The 19,486-nt window shown below is 40.0% G+C and overlaps 1 protein-coding gene across 2 annotated transcripts in view; it reads right to left on the reverse strand.

Moving 5' to 3' along the window:
- Window positions 1-3,012: 3,012 nt before the first annotated feature.
- sema6a (sema domain, transmembrane domain (TM), and cytoplasmic domain, (semaphorin) 6A) overlaps window positions 3,013-19,486 on the reverse strand; it is a 98,008-nt gene continuing 81,534 nt past the window's right edge. The window contains exons 18-19 of one of the 2 annotated variants that reach the window (XM_063897542.1): window positions 17,721-17,900; window positions 3,013-7,337 (exon numbers count right to left, since the gene is read on the reverse strand). In XM_063897542.1, the coding sequence (XP_063753612.1) occupies window positions 6,181-7,337; window positions 17,721-17,900 (1,337 nt within the window). In that variant the 3' untranslated portion in view covers window positions 3,013-6,180. The remainder of the gene's footprint in view (window positions 7,338-17,720; window positions 17,901-19,486) is intronic. The other variant, XM_063897543.1, reaches the window with a different exon arrangement.

The following is a 19,486-nucleotide window of genomic DNA, read 5'->3' on the forward strand; positions in this document are numbered from 1 at the left end:
TTTATCACAGTCGGGCACCTCATTGATCACCTCCTCATCTAAGCGATTCAACAACTTCGTTGTAGATGTGCGTACCGTCTTTCTCTTCTTCTTCATCCGTTCAAAACGCTCGGCCATCTCTGCTGCCAATGTAGCTAGCGTTAGCTTCCAACTTCGACACAGTCAATTCAATCTTCAATTTCCCTGGTTTCGGCACCAAAATGTTGTGTAGTTTTAAGCTTCTAATGATGATCAAACGTTTTCTTTGAACGGAACTTTACTTCCAAATGCACTATTACAGTATTACAAAGAAGTAGTATTTATTTAAACTAAGGCAGGTTGCGACTTGCGACTTCATCTCTGGAATCCTTCATACAACGAATACACATTACACATTACTTCCTGTTCATCAAAATAAAGGTCTCACATTATCACATTCAAACTAATAATTTTACCATCAGGAAGTAACATTCTCCAAATATCTACTGTAAATAATGTAAATACTTTTCTCCTAACTGTTTTTAAACTAAACAATATAATCATGTCAATTTTACTATTGGATTCAAATAATAATTCACAACATGGGTGTAATGTTAATGTTGTGCACTGTCCTCCTCAAGTCAAAATGGACAAATACACAAGGCAAACACAAACATAGGCAACCTATAACAGATGTACGATTGTAATTGGGTAATTGCTTTTAACAGGATTTCAGCTCTATTAGATGATTGATCCAAGGTTGGGGGTTGCCACACCCATGTATTATAATCACACTATGAAACGGAAGAGCACAGATATGTCCTAAAGTTAGAAAGATAAATGAACACACATTTCCGAAATGTAATTGATGGTTGATTGATTCAGTTCTAGATAAAACTAGCCTTTACTATTGTCCCACTCACAACCAACACAGCAGGCTAAAGAAACACACATTGTGACCATACACTATTCAAAATGTATATTTATATTTAATACTAGATAGGAATTGCATATTCCATCATATCATACATTAATATTAAACTAGTAAAAACATCAATCAACACGAATAGTATTTATTTACCTGCTGTAGAATGCATCGATGAACTGATGACAGTTTTTCCAACCAAACATTTAAGCTTCTAAATATCTTTACCCCTCTATACACTTACCCAATTACAGCAAATTGACACAAATTTAAGGACCCGTGTGAAAGCAAATATGGATGCTTTTAAACTAAATATTATAACCACTCAGTTACATAAGCGTGGTGGTTTATAATACATTAGTATTGACACAGATTGCGGTGCATGCGTTGTATTACTTGCATTTGTTTCAAAGCTATATCTGTCCTGACTTTGACATGTTGTTCTTATCAATTCCTCCCCCGACACCACACACAAATAAATAGGATCTACCTGTTTGAACCCTTTCTTGCCGACTTTTGAGGTCACAAAGCTGCACTCTGATTGACTGTGTGATAATACCCGCTCACCCTAGTCAACACCTGATATGACTGTGCTCTTGTTATGTTGGCAGAGATTTGGTATTGAATATCTGAATCTTGATCTCTGAGTTGCACAACAACACACGGGTGCCTGAAAGGAGAATGCACAATACAGCATTGAGAAGGCAGCGACAGGCCTCATTAGCTGCACCACATCCTGGTTATATGATCTGTTCATGCATGTCTGACGCTTGTAACGTATGACTCAACTCTTGGATAAAAGGCGCCAGTGTCAAACTACCCGCCAAAGCTATCTCATGACAAAATGATACCAAGGATGTGTTAACATTCACACATGCAGAACTTCATTTCATAAAGAGCCGTTCTGCTCTGTGTTAGTCAGCACTTATGCTCTGATGTTGATAACAATAGTTTCTAAGATCTGTAACCAGAAATGTCCAGTAAAAAGTTTAAAATGTAAGACAGACATTTATGCCCCGTCATTGTAGTATAACTCTATATTCAAATAGTTTCCAACCGATGACAAACTTTACATGTATTGTTATATCCTCTGTTGTGTTTTGTTATAACCCATAGCTCAATGGAGACAAGGCAAGTTTATTAGTACAGTATTTTCAGAGCTTGTAATTGAGATGACTCAAGAGGCATAAATTAATCCATCTGTTAGTAACTTGACAGCCACATTGGGCTATTATTAGCTGATATGAACTTGGGGGCGGTGGAAAGTTGTAAACACATACAGTTTGACATATCACCTCATATTAGTTTATTTAGTTGTATTGAGTGTATATTTCTCCTTCCTTCTTTGTATGGAACTGTTGCACCTCAATTTCCCTCGGGATAAATAAAGCTTCTTGAATCTTGAATCTTGAATCTTGAATAAAGTGGCAATCTTGTTATCAAACTGTTGGTCGTTAACTTGAACATTTAACTTAAAATAGGCAATCATCCGCTTCTTTGAATCCCTCCTTTGTCTTGCAATTAAGTTCAGAATAGTAAATTGATTTTCTATATTGGATTTAATGGATCACCCCCAATCCTCTCTACAATTTCCCTAATGCCTCTTTGGAAAATTACGTATAGTACTTTAAAAGGTGATTCCTGTATCAGTGTGCCAACAGAGTGCTGCATCCAATCTCTATCAAATGGTTTGCTTCATTTAACTGAAAGGATCAATAATACCATAGAGGCCTCTTCCCTCTAGTCCTAACCTAGTCTTGTTTTTTTTCCCTTATTTGAAATGAAGTTAAGGAATTCATATTCACTTCAGTTTGTAAGTACTTTCATCCATTTATACGTGCTTTGTTACTGAAGTGGAATTTTGTTTTGAAGAAAAGTTGTTTGGATCTCAAGGGGTTGGTGGATGTTATACAAGCAGAGAAGAATAGTTTACTTGAGGTCACAACTGTACAATGATTTTTTTATAAATGATTCTAAAGTCAAAACAACCTTTAAATCGTGTGCACAACTTTGGCTTGGTTTTCCCTGAAGAGTGTTTTACAAAGTTTAACAATGAAGATGTTCTTATTATAAAGACAACCACCACAGGCAGAGAAACACATGGAAGAAATCAAGGACATGTCACAGTCTTCATGACAAGAATTTTATTTTTATTTTTTTATTACATTTTGCATTAAATTAAAGAGTTTTTTCTTTACAACATACATTAAGCTGTGAATCAGATGTTAAGGTAGTGGAGAGAGTAGGGCAAAAAACTTTGTGACATCACAATATCTTACAAGCTTACAAAGATTGAGAAGTTGAGAAGAGAGTTGATTTGCATCTAATAGCAGTGTATTATAACAAGGGTGAAAGACAAAAAAGGCACACACCAAAGAACCTCACTGTCCACAGCAGCCTTCACAGTCAAACCCAGTCCAGTCTTTAAAGTCTTCAAACCCCACTGACATCAAACGCATGATGTTACAGAAATGCAGCCACAGCTACATTTACTTGTCTAAACAGGATGTGGACATTTAACCTCCTGACCTAGACAGGCCTTGATTTTTATGTTCACATACTGTGTAGACATGGCAATTCTCAGAGGCGAAAGCTGCTACAACTGAAAATTTCAAGACAAGAAATATTTAGTTGTAGATCAGCAATATACCAGGCTTGGGAAAGTTGCTGGGTCATGCACTCTACAGCACACTGGAGGGTGTAAATAGGGCCTTGTAGAGCCCAGTAACCAGCTACAATGGAGTGGTTTTCTGGAGAAATGAAAACCCCTTCACACTAATCTTGCGTCATTTGCACTTTGAAGATCACAGGTTTAGGTATTGGGATGAATGTCTCAATTTCCCCCGAACTATGTTCCTGAAAGGGTGCCCTACTCTGAGTTTGTTTGATCTAATCTCTTACCCATGACCCCGTCATTAGCAAATGAACCCTGCAAGAGTCTATGTACACGTTAGTAAGGTCACAGATCCCACACGTTCTTCCTCACATTAGCTGTGGATTGAGACATAGTTGGCTTTCCTCCATTGAAAAACAGAAAATTGCTTGATATCGAGTAAACTTTTACCTATCTACACATACAACACTAAGGGAGTGCTCCATTGATTTAAGTGTTGGGGGTGATCAATGCAAATCCTCAAGTAAAAAGCAGAAAAAGGTCAGATTAGTCAAACTTTCAGCCGTTCGTAGGGAGAGTTAAAGAAACAAAATAAAAACTTAACTTCCTCATTTTTTCTTACAAAAAGGGGTTAAACTAGGTCAATTTTTTATATTTTCTTTATATTGTTTTTTAAAATCTCAACTTTCCTCACAGGAACCAGCCTGTTTTTGCAACTGCCTAACAACTGAGTGTTACGATGTACACAAGAAGCCTAGAACTGTGTAGTACATTGGGGGCTTATGTGTATCACACACTGTGCGTTTGCTAGTGTTGCTTTATTATTGCAGTGCACCAGCAAGATACCCATACACTGGCCTTCTCAAGTAACACATGTTAATTGTTCGGTTAATCAGTCAATCGACCATTACTCCAAACCAACAGACAGCAACGAAAAGTAAAAACAAATACCAGGACTTTTAAATTGTATAAAATATAAAATCAAAAACACTCACAACGTCTTCATGGACACTGCCAGCACAACATAAAGGGTTGCTTTAAGCGCATTAATGGCACAATCAGAAATGAACCACAAAGATATGTGTGTGTGAATGTGAATGTGTATGTACGTGTGTGTGTGTGTGTGTGTGTGTAAGAAAGAGTGAAAGACGAAAGGAAATCCTTCCTCTCTTCCCTCTCGACTGTAAGTGTGTAATGTCTAGGGACCAGAATTACAACAATAACACCTACATTCTTTAATTGCATTTTTATCAAACCAGGGAAATATCATGACGTAAGAAAAATAAAAAAATACTACAAGGAGACAAAGTTAACAGCTATTAAAGAAAACATTGTCACTACTTTAGGGTGTAAGGCACAAATTTACATGTGGAAAAAGAAGCAGGCAATACAGATGTTTATGTTGATTTCTTTTACCTGCTTATCTGCGTGGCGCTGCTAGTAAAGACGATATGTTCCCCATTTGCTAGCAGCGTCAGATACAGCTTCCATTTTGTATGTGTGTATACAGATGCTCGTACTGTTGCTTCAGCTGCTTCTGTTGTATTTGAAACATGCAACAGTGAGCTTTGATAACACCGGTAAGCCAGCAACCAATGAGGACAAATGTTACTGACTTACACATAACCACAGTGCTGATAAGGAAGGGATGCTCATTGTGAAAGAGGTGAGATTCAGGAAGTCTTTTTTATGATTGGTCTAAAACAATGGATATTCTGATCCATAAAGGTAAAAGTCCATGTCTGGCACAGTTTTAAATAAATATTTCCTCCTCCTCTTCACAGAGGTCACATATATCTCAAGCTGCAGGCCCCACTGAGCGCACAGTAAGACCTTGTGGACCTTTAGTCATCAAGAAAGTTCTAAGGGCTCCAGTTTAATGACTTTAAATACGTTTTTCCTCACACTTGATTAATTCATATTAAAGATCTTTTCTCTGTCCTCGCTCTCGCTCTGAGACCTAGAAAGTCTTTTTTCAAAAGCACTTGATAAAAATAAATACAACAAGCTATTAGTATTAACAGTCATGTGTTATTTAGTAATCGGTACAGTAGAGGATTCCTCTGGCCCAGGCTTTCAGGCAAACCCAGGCAGGACTTGATTGCTGTAACACTGAGAGGCTTTTTCACAGCTTCTGAAAGAACGCAGAAAAGCTGTCTGTCCTTACAGTCCGAGCTCAGTGTCTCTGAGTGCTTGCTCGCGCAGATTCCCCAGTCCTCAAGGTACTGTACAACGATTCATCTCCAAACCCCCCCATGCTGTCTTCTTGTGTGCTTTCTTACCACTGTGATATTAAGTCAGGTCCCGGTGGCAAAAGACACAACAAACAAGAGAGCCACCGTCTTGAATGCTACAGGGATGAAATATTCACGACAAGCATCATCTTCTGTTTCAGTAGCACATGTTCCCATGTGTGTTAACAGTGTAACTGGGAGACAGCCAGAGCATGAGCTCCATGACGGCAACAAATGACGACAACCATTTGTATAATATTTACATATTTATAAAAAAAAGAAAGTATTTCTTAAAAAACTGTTTTGCATTTTTCACTGTACTGTACACCAAAAACAAAAAACACTAAAAGAAGATGCAAGTTGTACAGTTTTCCCTGTTTTTTCTCTCTTTCAGAAAGAAAACGTTCACTACTGTCCGATCAGGTTGGACTGGCTCGCTAACTAGCTGACTATGTGCAGTCACTGGACTTGACTTTTGTCGAGAGTGAGACTACGGAGGGTTTGGGGGGGACATCAGGCTTGAGATATTTGAAGCCCGTTCGAGGCAGTGAACCATAGGAGCTCATTCCAGGGTGCCGTGACAGAGATATGCCATGTGCTGTCATTTGTATGGAGTCCACCCTCTGAGGGGCAGGGGGCGGCGTCTCCACGCGGTTGAAGCTGTGATGTCTCGCCAAATGGGAGGAGTTAGATGAGTTGGTGTTATGCTTCTTGAGGACAGACGATCCAGAAGCGCTGGATGCTGATCCTTTCCGGAGCCCGTAGACTGATGAGTGGACCTCCAGGCGTTTGCCCATCTGTGGGACGGCCGGAGGGACAGTGAGAGAGGCCTCTCGTTGGGGCACACGTGGCGGTAGCATCCCATCTGCATCCACCATGTTAACATTGTGACAGGTACTTTTGACTGTCTTGTACTCCAGCGTGGCCCCCTGGTCGTCCATGACACCGTGGCCCATGCTGAGATCACTATGGTGGGGCTGCTCCACATACTCGTGCTGGTAGGAATGCTGGTGCTGCTGCAGGTGAGGCTGGAGCTGGTGCTGATGCTGTGGCAGAGGCAGGACTACCACGCTGGGGATGTGTCCCGGTGAGGCCCTCAGCGGTAGGTCTGAGATAACCGGGGAGCCCATCGTTTGCATATCCTTGGTACAGGCGTTGATGAGGTTTTGGTTCCTCTCCCACTCCCGGCTACCCCGGCTGGGCTTCCGACGTGGCTGCATGGGGGTGGATTCAGGCGTTGGCAGAGCGGAAAGGTCCAAGTGGTGCTGGTCAGCTTTTATCAGCATCTTTCCATTTGGAGTCAGTCTCCCGTTGTGCATCAAAGGGGTGAGGATTGCCTCGGGGCGACCGTCTTTGACCTGTGTCTCGAACAGACCCGTCAGCTTGGTCACACTGTTCATGGAGCCCCGGCGGGAGTGGAGATGGTGGCTGTCCTTTTCCTTGCGGCCTGTCAGGTCTACGTCTCGCCGTCGGTGGTCACAGACACAGTAAACAATGATTCCAGAGAAGATTGCGCCCATGGCAAAGGCTAGGATGACAGCGATGGCCAACAATGTCACAGGAATTAGCTGGTCACGGCCCTTCTGGTAGCTTTCACGGATCACACCTGCAGAGAGACGTGGAGATGACATTCAGACTGACAGACCAAAAGAAGGAGAGATTATACTGATGCTGCTGCTGTGTGTTGTGGGAACTTCTAAGAAAGATGCTGTAGGGAAAAAATGCTTATTAGACTAACCAAAATAGAAAAAGATATTGAATTACAATAATCAAAAGACATTTTCTGGATAAAAAGATTAGAGGTTTGAATCATTTAATGAAAAACATGCAAATGAAGATGGATTTATCCCATCATAAGGAACACCTTTTCAGAACGAGCACAAATGGGAGCTTGAAGTAGCAACATTCAATATTTTTTCTGGAAATCCAATCTTCAGCTGAAAACATGTTTTGGAGGGATGATTATGATTCACATTTTAAATCCTAGATAAAACCCTCTGCTGAAATGAAAAATGATATGAGTGCAGATAAAGGCGCCTGAAATACCCAAACCCTTTCTTTTCATTGATGCAAATGGGAGACTTTTCATAAATCTTGGATCCAATCTCATGAATCACAGAGAATACATTAAAAGCATCTGATTAGCCGCTCAATCCAATGAGCTGTGTCATCAGAGTCCTGTGAAAGCGTCACATTCAAAGGCTGAGAAAGAAGCGATGCGATACGGCCAAATAAAAAAAGAATTCAATAAAAGAAGCTATCAAGTATTCTAGCGTTGGGAGAGTGGAAGCAGCAGGTTGCGCATGATGAAATGGGGTCAACAACAATCAGCACACATACACACAAGTGTGGACGCATGCACCTCCCACACACACACACACACACACACACACACACACACACACATGCTCACAGATGATAACTTCCAGCCTGTTGATGAATGTGGACATCTAATGCAGCACTCTGTTCCTTGGGTTAACACACCAGTCTCATGCAGAGAGATTTATAATGCATTCACACATGACCTGTGGCCAACACAGATCAGTTACCACAGACAGAGGATTAGGCAGGTGGGCTCTATCATGTAAAAAGCTCCTACAGTGCACTGCTGCTCTTGATTTCGTGACTGGGTGACACATGTGAATTGTATTCACATTATATGTTATTCACTATGCAGCGACAATTTGTGGATTGTTTTTAAAATTCTATTTGCATGCTGCTTTTGTCTTGAGGTTATAAAAACTTGAAAGCTATAAAAAGCAAAACAGATTTCTGTCAGTCCAGATTGAATAACTAATAAACCGTTATTCATATGAGTTAATGGAATTTAAGTACTTAAATATGATTTAAAATAAGCATTTTGTGAAAAATATGATTTGCATGACAGAAATAATTTTCTAGGGATTTTGCCCAAAGGTGTAAAAAAACAAAAACATTAACTAATGTTTGTATAACTTTCCTGTTTAATGTCCTATTTTCTCAACAGGGCAAGTGTTTTTGCTGTGTACGCTCAAATGAAAGTAAGGAAACATTACTAAAAAGTACTATTCTACTTAGTTTCAGCTTCACAATCAATTTGCTTAGAAAATTGCCACAAAATGTTTGTGTTAGCTGCAATAATTCTGTACAATGCTGGGTAATCTTGTTTAGGCTTTTTAACTCGTCTGTGTAACCAAGGACGCACTAGGAGAATATCTTCTTTCTCCTCAGCAAGACATAACACAGACACAGAGACAACATGTTAATCTGTTCTCATGGAACTGAAATCCAGACTCTCTTAAACTAACATCCATAATCCTCGCTCGCTGCAGTCATACTTCATTAGACCAAAGACATGACTTAAATCACGTTTTCCTCGCTGAACTAAAGCACTGAGACTCTGATTGAATTTAAGGCTCAACCTGGATAAAAAAAAGCACCTAATTTTGCTCAGATCATTCCTCATTTATTGTACAAACAAAGCTTCACTTTTCTCTTTAATAGAGTGCTGACAACATGCAGCTCAGCCGTAATTCATTTAGTGTTAAACAAACGGTTTAAAAATGTCTCAAAATCGTTTCTTATCAAGGTCTGTGCAGATAGTGTGAGAAGTGCTGAGTGCTATCTGCAGTGAAGCATTAAGGGTTGACATGTGTTATGCTGTGGACTCATATGACCAAATGGCTGATGATACATCTGCCTCCCATTGCATAAAGTAACTTCTGAGAATGAGAGAGACACTTTTTCTCGTTGCTACCTTTCTTTGTTTCCCCTCTTTCTGCTACTTTTCGCTTTTACAAAACAATGAATCACTTTTTTGACTTTCTTCTTGTTTCTTTCACACTGTTCAGCTTCCATATGGCAAGTGTTGTATTCAGTGGAAACTGGGAAGCCTGTGATCATAACCTTGTGGTCTTTGTGAGTTTTCAGCCTTTGGCAGAAACGACAATGGTGAGCGTTTGAGAGCTGCTGGGTTAAGCGTTTTGTTGAACAGAGAAGGAAAAGGGAAAAAGAATACAGCTTCACTTGACTTGAGGTGAGGAGCCCTGAAAATCTTCAAAAACCATTTGCTTAAGAAAATGAAAGTGCAAGCATAAACAAATACTTTGGCAAATCTTTCTTTTTTCCATAATCCTTGTTAAATATAAATACATTCATCCATCTCTGTCTATCGTGCTTACATGCAGAAAGAGCAAGTCAAAACTGTTATGGATTTTCATGACAGCGAATTTATTGCTGCTGAAGGTTAACTTTCTTCGACCGGGGATTTGAATTTCACTTTGAATAACAAAGATGGAGGGTGCAAAGCCAAGCGGGTGTCCATTCTGGTTAAGGAGGTGAGCTGTGGAGCTAGATCTTTGTCTTCTGAGGTGTTGGAGCTGAGGTAGCCCCATTTTTTTACCAACTCTGCATGGTTCTTTCTTTCTGTGTCTTAAAAGAAAACTGCAAACGTTCATTTCTTTTTCTCACTTTTTCTTCCCTTCCATCCATCAATCATGTCTGTCCCACACTTCTAGAGAATACTTAGCCCAGGGCCTTGGGTAAAACACAAAAGAAAAAAAAGGCGAACACTTTGAAGACTTCCATCTTTTATGTGAGGAATTGTTTCTCATCCTTACATCAAAGAGAATAAGAGAAGCCAAAGAGGACAAGGGAGCCATCTCTGTCAATTCAAAGGACTTCGCGGTTTTGAATAAAGGTAGCTGCCACGTTAAATTTAAGCCTGTATATGATCTTGGAAAAACTTTCACAATGTGACCTTCAGAACTATCAAATTGTTGCTAAAACACCCATATTTGTTTGCTTGCGAGCCATCCTGTTAAAGTTTTGGCTAAACAGTGATTTATAATCTGCTGGTTTCAACTCATGCCTCGCCCCATAATGTCTCGCAAGCCTTCTTGTACTTCGAGACTTTTCTCAACGTTTGAATTGATTTGATTTTTTGCTTAGGGCCTCAACATTTAGATATTAAACACATATCTCAGATACTAAATATATGTCTCGCTGTCAAAACAGCCTGGGTCTGCAACACTTACTTTTGAATCAGAAACATTATAATCTACTGTGACTAGAGCCTTTGAATGCCCTCCCTCAGTCCGACACACATAAACTCCCCTCCACAGAGTTTAATCTCTTCAGAAGCACCAACTGACTTGAGCCCACAGGGCTTTTCTTTGTGTTGGTGTTGGGGAAACTTCAAAGGTAGTTAAACATCACAGAGAGGTTACAGAGAGGGCCCTAACCTCTGACAACAGGCCATTACACAAAGACACTGTCTTAAGAATGATAAAAATCTTAATCAGACTTAACTGCTCACACTGACGTGTCACTTGTTGAAAGGAAGAACAGTGGACCTTGACAACCAATGGAGTAGAAAGAAATATGAAGGGAGGAGAAGAATATGTTCCTGCCTTCCTTACTTTTACTCTATTGCAGTGAGAGTTAAGGAAACTTCCTATATGCTTTCAGGGACTTGGTTGTTGACATCTTTTAAAAAGGACATTGCTGTTTAGATGATGACAGCAATTCATTAAATTATATTTAATCCCCAGTTAGGATATTATCCCATTAAGTCTAGTATCTGTTTACGCTCGAGAGGCACTTGCATTAATGGTGTCATTCAATCTTAAAGCATTCATCAAACAATCAAGAGTCAGTGAACAGCATACTGATGAGCCTGTAAAGATATAATTAAAGCCCTAATTATATCATTCTGCACCTCAGGTATTAACACAGATGTACTAACCTATCCACCACCGCGCATGCAAACTGTAGTATTTAATACTCCATGGAAATCAACCTGAATTACACGTCCCTGGGAACATTCATCATCAGTTGCTAGATGCCTCAAATCGACATCAGCACTGTTTGTATTAATGGGTGATTGACTTGTTGAAAAACGCTGCCCAGCATGATTGACGCAGCTAAAACAATTAATCCAATTATTCCTGTATTTCACATGTAGACATATTTAAGACAGCAGCTCACTGGTAGCATTAGTTGATACTGTGATAAAATGATACATTATAATTAAAACAATGGTGGTTTTTCATTCAATTCTTTTTCTATAGTGTAACCTCGAGCTAACGTGACTTTTATCATACTGTGGCGGCTGAAAATGTGTTGCAAGTTTCTGACTTCTATGGGTGACTTTGTTTTGTAATTCAGCCAGTTATAAATGCCGGCATAGATAATCATTCATAAATGTTTTAGTAACAAACGGGCTTGCGTAATCCCTCCAGAGAACAAAGCCTCAGCTTGTATCTACTTGATGAGCAGCTCACTCATGGACATCATGAACATGAACATTTACATTCCGTTCAAAGCAGAATAATGACAGCTGAATATGGGTTAGACAAGCTTCAAAAGCACAAAAGGAATAGCTGCTGTGATATAATATATATAATATAATATATAATATTCAGTCTCACATGGCCAAAAAGACAAAGAAAATATTTTGTTTAAACCAGCAATACTTCTTACTAAAGAGAATAAAAACACATTCAAATGGAAAAGTAAGCCGAATATTTGTGGGGAAAACAATAGCAGCCAGAGAGAACAATAAGCTAATCAGTGCAGGAAATTATGGCTTATAGCTTGACGTCAGTCAGGGAAGTGCGTAACACCGGGACAACATCCAGTCCACTGTTTCTATTATGATTCACAAAGAGCTGTGAATAATTAATCACAATCTTTGGCCAGTAAGAAACAAATCCTGCTGTTAAGATACTAATGAAGGTGTTATAAAGACAGGAATATGATTTATAGGATTATTTGACTAAAACCTTACTTACATTTTTTCCATTTCATAAAATGTATTACCCCTTGTCTTATAGGACCACCTCAACAACTTTAACCTAAATCCTGTCATCCTTTTTTTTTATAGGATTACTCTAAATCCATTTTTTCCCCGTGCAAGGACATATGAAACTACTATCATTAAATTATCCAACACATTTTCTCTTAAAGGCTCTTGAAAGAACGTCCCCTGCCATATGCATCGTCTGACACTGAGCAAAGTTAATCTAATCTTGTCTTGTAATCTTTGTCTTAAAAGGACAAAGATTTTAAAGGAGAGGTCTCCATAATCAGACAACTAAGAAATCCTTCTTTTGGCTTTTTCTTTTTCAATAATGGTGGAATAAATAAAGCTGTAAGGTAATATGTGATGGTTTTACACTCACTTCACATAAGAGAATAGGCTACTAAACACATTCATTCTGATCCCGCTGGCACTAGTTGCTTGTTTTGGTTAAGTTAACAGAGCTAAAATGGGGATAAATCTGTGGTTAGACAACAAACCCTTACAAAATACACAAGTTGAGTATTTCAGGTTTTTCAACAGTACAGGCCTAACTTCATTTGCGAATTTGCGAGAAAAGCTAGGTTCATGCTTTTTTTTAGAGGCATGTATTTGAGGCATGGAAGGCAAATTCATTGTGTGTATTATATTCATGCTGTTCATCACTGTCCAGAATTTGACTGTAAGAAAAAAGCAATTTCTCTGCTAGTTTTGGACGTATTGGACAGTTTTCCTCTATAACTATAAGTAACATTTCAGACCAACATGGCATCCCCTATAACAATGGTGACATTTCCCATCAAATGTCTTCTAGAAAGTGAGCTGAAATGAAATGCAGAGGTTATCATGGCTTTTTGATATTAAAAAATAGCACATCATCCCTGTGTGAGCAGGGTCATACTCTCCCTCTATCATAACAGCCTCACTTTAACTCACAGGTGTCAGAGCTGAAAATAACCCTTGCAAAGCAGCTGTCAGACAGTCGATATAATCATGAAATCCATGAAGGTAAATCATCTCTCTCAGTAAAGTACAAATGCTTTTGTCAAATGGCAGAGCGATATCACCAAATCGCCATGTTTTGGAAACATGAGGTTGGAAAAACTATTATGGTTCCTAAGATTTCAACTAATAAATGATGTTTCTGTCTATTGAGATGTAAACACTGACTCATGTTCTCTCAATTGACACTTGTGAATGCACCTCCTGTAAATCCTAAAAAGTATTAGAAACCATCTCAGCATACAATCTTGTCTCCAATAATCTACCTTTATTTAATAATACATTGGCTTCCCAATTAGACTGTGGTGAAACACTACACAGTAAGCTGCACTCTGCTCACACGCAATGTTTTTCCTAGTTCAGGAAGTGTTACATAAAAATACCACAAGTAGCTGGGGGTTGATCGGGGTGTATTATAGGCTTAAAAAATGCAGGGCCTTGACACCACAGAGTGATGTTCAAGATCCTGAGTTCTGAACAACAAAAGCACTTTGGTTAGAGTCAGGCAAAGACTGTGGTTTTGGTTACATTTTAATCAAGTAACACATCCTGTCTCATGCATCAAGTCACTACCAACGTTTTCAATATTTAACCACAACAGGTACCATTTAGCAAAAGTATCAACATTTGTAAGCATTTTTTTACATTATCTTGATGAGATAGGTTTGCTCCACACATCCTTTCAGCTGAGATTAGTAAAGGTCATTGGATAAAAATAAAATCAAGAACATAGACTGTTCAGGGATACAACTGTCGCCTAGTCTGACAACAAATGAATGAGAGGGATTGAAAGAAACATTGTTGTTCACTGTGTTCAGCTTCAATATCTCACTACATCTTATTTCCTCTCTTGATCCCCATTCTTCCATCTCGCTCCTTGGATTCTTCCTTTCAGTTTGCCCCCCTCCTATCTCTTTGCTCCATCCCTTATAGCCTACACTGCTAAATTATTGTCTTGTTATGTTTAATAAATCTTTATCATGTGTGTCCCTTTACTCTCTGGCCCTCTCCCCTCCCTCATTTCCAATGTCTCTCTTCCCCTGTTGTCTCTCTCCATCCCTCTTTTCTTCCACCTCGCCCATCTCCTCCTACCCTGGATAGCTGCTGTAATGAACCCATAAATTGGAGCAACACAGCGGTGGCTACAGGTCGGCTTGGGGGAGGTTGAATATGGGGGGGGGTGGGTTGAGCCTGACAGTGAGAGAGAGGTAGAAAGAGGAGGGAGAGCTAGAGGGGGGAGCAGGGCAAGGATTCATTCCTGCAGACAGGGGAAGAGATATGGCTCCAGTTGGAGAAGAGACAGACAACATGGGGAGAGATGGTGGAGGAGGAGGTGCAGAGATGGAAGAAGAAAAGAGACAGATAGAGGCAGGAGGGGGGGGGGGGGGAGGAGGTTCCATAAATTGGTTTCAGGAATTAATTTGCACCAGGTAAGGTATAGCCTTGGAACATGCCACCCCAGTCAGATGAGAGGTCCTGTGGAAGGGAGACTGATCACAATGGCAGCAGATGGTGGACAGTAGCAGGGTTCGGGCTTTCAGGGGAGCAGGATATAAGCAATAGGAGGCAAAGGGGATAGGTTTATGGTAGGGTGACAGGGGTGCCGGAAAATATAACAGAGACAGATTAGGCTCAGACAGACAGGCAGACAGACAGACACCAAGCTCAAATGTACTGCGAAACACAAGCGGCCACATGGCAACCGCGATGGTCCCACTGGAATTTGGGATAATGATGGTGCTGGGTGCTAAATATCATCAGTGTGTGAATTCTCATCACTTTGCAGCATTTCTAATTACTCTGGTGGTGCCGAGCTAATACATATTGGCAGCACTGTCATATTCATTAGCAGATAAGATTCCACAATGTCTCATCTGCAAATGAAAAAGTTTTGGAGTAATTGTAATTTCTTTTTTAATCACAAACAAGCTTGCAAACGACTCTGCCTATGAGCCAATACATTTTCAGTCAAGCATAAATGTTTTTTAACTAATTCTCAGAGATTGATGGTATTGTTAAATGTCTATCCCATATTCCTTCTTTATAATAGGCTGCATGACTTCATCTCTACTACATTGAAATGCAGGGAAAATGTGCTATTCACTTAGTTTCTGTCTCCAAAATCATTTCTCATATATTGATTCCAGTTTAACTTTCACATAGGCAGTTTGCTAAGTTTTTACAGTACAGTTGACACCTGAAGCCAATATAACTGAGGGCGACAGGAAGGAAGGGAAGGCAGGATGGGTGGAGCGGGAAATGAATACTGTTGACTGTGGTGCTCAATTTGCCATGCTGAAAAGCATTAAGCTGCATGAAGGCAAAACTGTGCTTAATACCATCAAAGCAATCAAAGGCAGGAAAAAGGCAAATGTATAAATAGCACCAAAAAAAGCACACAGTCTTATTTGAAGCCATGCAAAATATCAAGAACTGCTCACAAGAAACACAAGAAAATCAAACAAATTTCATTAGAGCTGAAAAATAGAAAAAGAAAAAGACATAAAGAACATTGAGCTGAAATTGAAATAGAACTGATAAATACTGAAACAAGCTGCAAAAGTGTCTTGTAGAAATCATAATGATAATGATCATACAGAACAAAAACAGCAGGAAGCATTGTTTTGAAATGTGAAGCCCTGTTGCATTTACCTGAGCTTGGAATGCCCACATACCCCCCAAAATAAAACATTATTTGAGCTTTTTCAGCTTTTACTCAGTGTGATACTTATAAGTATATCATTCCTCCCTTTTGCTCAAGAGGCTCAAGAAATATTACTTCTGCTCAGGTAAAGGCAACAGGGGGAGCGACAGCATGTTGTGATGCTGGCTGTACGCATACTGTGTGAAGTCTCTGCCACCATTGTGCTTGGATCTACCCACTGGTGCCTTCCTGCTTCCAGCTGACATTCACTGCAGACACCTTCTCTGTTCAGTCTGCAGACAGGGGACCCTGTGTTGAGACATCCACCTTTTTTTAGTGAACGTCATTTTGAGATATGGTATGTTTTAGGCTAGTTTTGCTTTGTGCCTCTCATGAATTACATTCAATTTAGGTGGCAACAACACCTGTAAGACCCGTCTCACCATCTAGCTATAAAAATATTTGACCCGTTGCAAAAGCTTTTTTTATGGTAAAAGAGACAAATGTTTTTATTCTTAATTCAGAGGGCTAGAAGGTTTTTTTTTGCAACATTCTGAAAACACATTCTACAAGCTGTAAGTAATGTTGAATTACCTTCTTGTTGTGTTAAAAATCTATGAGTAAATATCTCTTGGAAAATCGGATGCTTGGCACTTTGACATGCATATAATGCAAGGCACAAACTAGTTTGAACTGTAAAGATAAACTGCTGCCTAGATTTGTATAGAAACTATATAGACACAAATATTTTAATCTTAGCTCATGAGCTGCAGTTTTTTTGCTGTCTGTTTACTGTATGTCTAGAAAAGGTCATTATATCACCATTATTATTACCTTAAGGCCATGCTGGTGCTACCTCTAATAGTATGAACTGAAATGTAGCAAGTACATGTTGAATGTTTAATTGGGATCAGTAAAAGGTCTATCTGTTTTATTAAAAGACAAACATAGATGAGCAGCAAGGCAGTGACCTTTTTTAATTTCCCTCTTTTATGTGTGTTTTCCTACTCATCTCCTCTCCTTCTCTCCTGTCTCATTTATCCAGTGAGTCGTCCTTGAGGCGGTACAGCATTAAGCCGGTTGTTAACAGAGGAGAAAAGGACATTCAATGTCATGTCACTATGTCGCAAAGCATGACAGAGCCGGAGCCCGGGCCATCTTCTCAGGAAATAAATACATTGCCATTTTCCTTTTCACAGTGTTATGGTCTGGATATTACATCTCCTGTGGGACATTAAGGTCCATGGATAATAAATCCATCCTACAGGGTCTGCATCTGTGTGTGTGTGCCCGTGTGTCGTAATGAGGGCAGAATCTGGTGAGTGTCTGCTGCATATGCATGTAGCACGTAGGTGTGTTTGCGTACGTTTCTGTGGGGGGTTTACATTCACAGTATGAGGCAATTTGTCCCCTAGAGAGAAAGTGATCCACAATCTCTACACCTCGTCAGCTGGAAGCAGTAGACAGCCGTAAATCTCAATTACACAACCCCCCCCTCCCCTCCCTTGCCACAGGTGACAATGGATCAACTTGACTGCTCACTGTTGTGTTCCAAGGCTTACCATTGGTTTCTGGCTGAGTCTGAGAGGGCACGGCTACGTAGGGGTCCTCCCCTTTGTCTGAGCTCATGGGGGGGTCCTTCCGCTCAACCATGCGGCCCCGCCCCAGTGGGACCTCGGCGGCCTCGGGTAGGGCCGAGGTGGGCAGTGAGAGGGTGTGAGGATGGTGGCGGTGATGGTGGCCTGCCGGACACAACACAGGTTAACTAAGGCTCGAGGCAGAAAGGGACAGGCTTCAGTGCATGTGAGCACAGGCCAGCAGGGGGGCACACACACACACACACACACACACACACACACACACACACACACACACACACACACACACACACACACACACACACACACACACACACACACACACACTCACACACACACACACACACACACACATATACACATATTCCTACTTTGAAGCTTACATTGACACGTCATGCGCAAACACACATAAGGACAGCTGCTGGGCTGTGTGAGGCAACACAGTGTTTTTCCTTGGTGACCCTGGGCAACTCATTAGCAAATGTGTGTGTGTGTGTGTGTGTGTGTGTGTGTGTTTCTTAGGATAGATGTGTCCTTTCTTTTTTTCTGTCGCACTCTGCCTGACTCACTCTCTTCCCTCCTGCTCTGACTGACATGTCAAAGCTCTGCTGGGCCTGTCAGAGCAGTGCAGGGTACAATCACATTGCTCCAAATTCACCATAGGGTGCCTACCTCTGAAGGACAAGAGACAAACTTTCTTTACAACGCTCCTTTTTTAAAGAAGTCTGTCTGTAACTTTTCTCCAACGGTAAAGCTCTGAATCCCCACCTCATTTCCCAATCTTTCTGTTACTTTAAATGTAACTTTCCCAATCAATTATGTAGCTGTTTCAGTTTGTTTTGATATATACAGATATATAACATACGCTCATGTTTTTGTTAAAGCTGATACAAATTGTCCAAAGAAACAAAGGCAAAACCCTAGACTCACTAAAGACTGTGGTGATGTATATATTACAGCATTGTGTTCTCAGTATGTATTTTTCTCTTCTTGCTGTTCTGGGCATTCCTGAGTGAAGAAATCTATTACAAAAAAAAACTGTCGCCAGATTACAGACACGCATCCGAAGAGGATCAAGCACTGGAAAAATGCAAATACAGGGACGCAAAACCGCAACCAACAAATCCTACCCATTGTTCCTTTAAATGTGACTATTTTGATCAATCAAAGATTTCTTTATCTTTTTTCAAGTTGAAATGCCAAATATTGTCTGGTTTACATTCCCCAGCTGTAAAATGTTCTGCTTTTTTCTTTGTCATATGACATTTAATTGAAGTTCTTGAAACCTGAATCCTGACATTTTCTTTGTGTCATGGATTAATTTGTGTGTTTTTTTACTCTATACATATAATTGTTGAGAGATAATTATGCAATTTTTTGGAAATGAAAACAATTATCTCCCTCTGATCCCTTCCTTTATTATCTCTACTGTCTACTTGTCTCAGCTTCACATTACCTACCTTCTCTTCCTTCCTCTCTGTGCTGTCATATTTTCCACATATTCTCATTTTTCCCTGTTTTTAACTAAAGATCTCCAGAACGTTTAATATCCGCACAGCCAGTAATCTTTATTTAGCAAGGCCCTCAGCAACATGGCTAGATCAATCCTTAGAAAGATGTCATTAACATTTAATGAATTTTCTCTGATTTGACTCCTCCCTGTAATTACATTTCTTAATGGCTAAATGAAACACCAGCCAACAGGTGCAGAGGGTCTAATAACACAGCCA

This window comes from Eleginops maclovinus, chromosome 12 (genome assembly GCF_036324505.1).
Source record: "Eleginops maclovinus isolate JMC-PN-2008 ecotype Puerto Natales chromosome 12, JC_Emac_rtc_rv5, whole genome shotgun sequence".
NCBI classification, from domain to species: domain Eukaryota; kingdom Metazoa; phylum Chordata; class Actinopteri; order Perciformes; family Eleginopidae; genus Eleginops; species Eleginops maclovinus.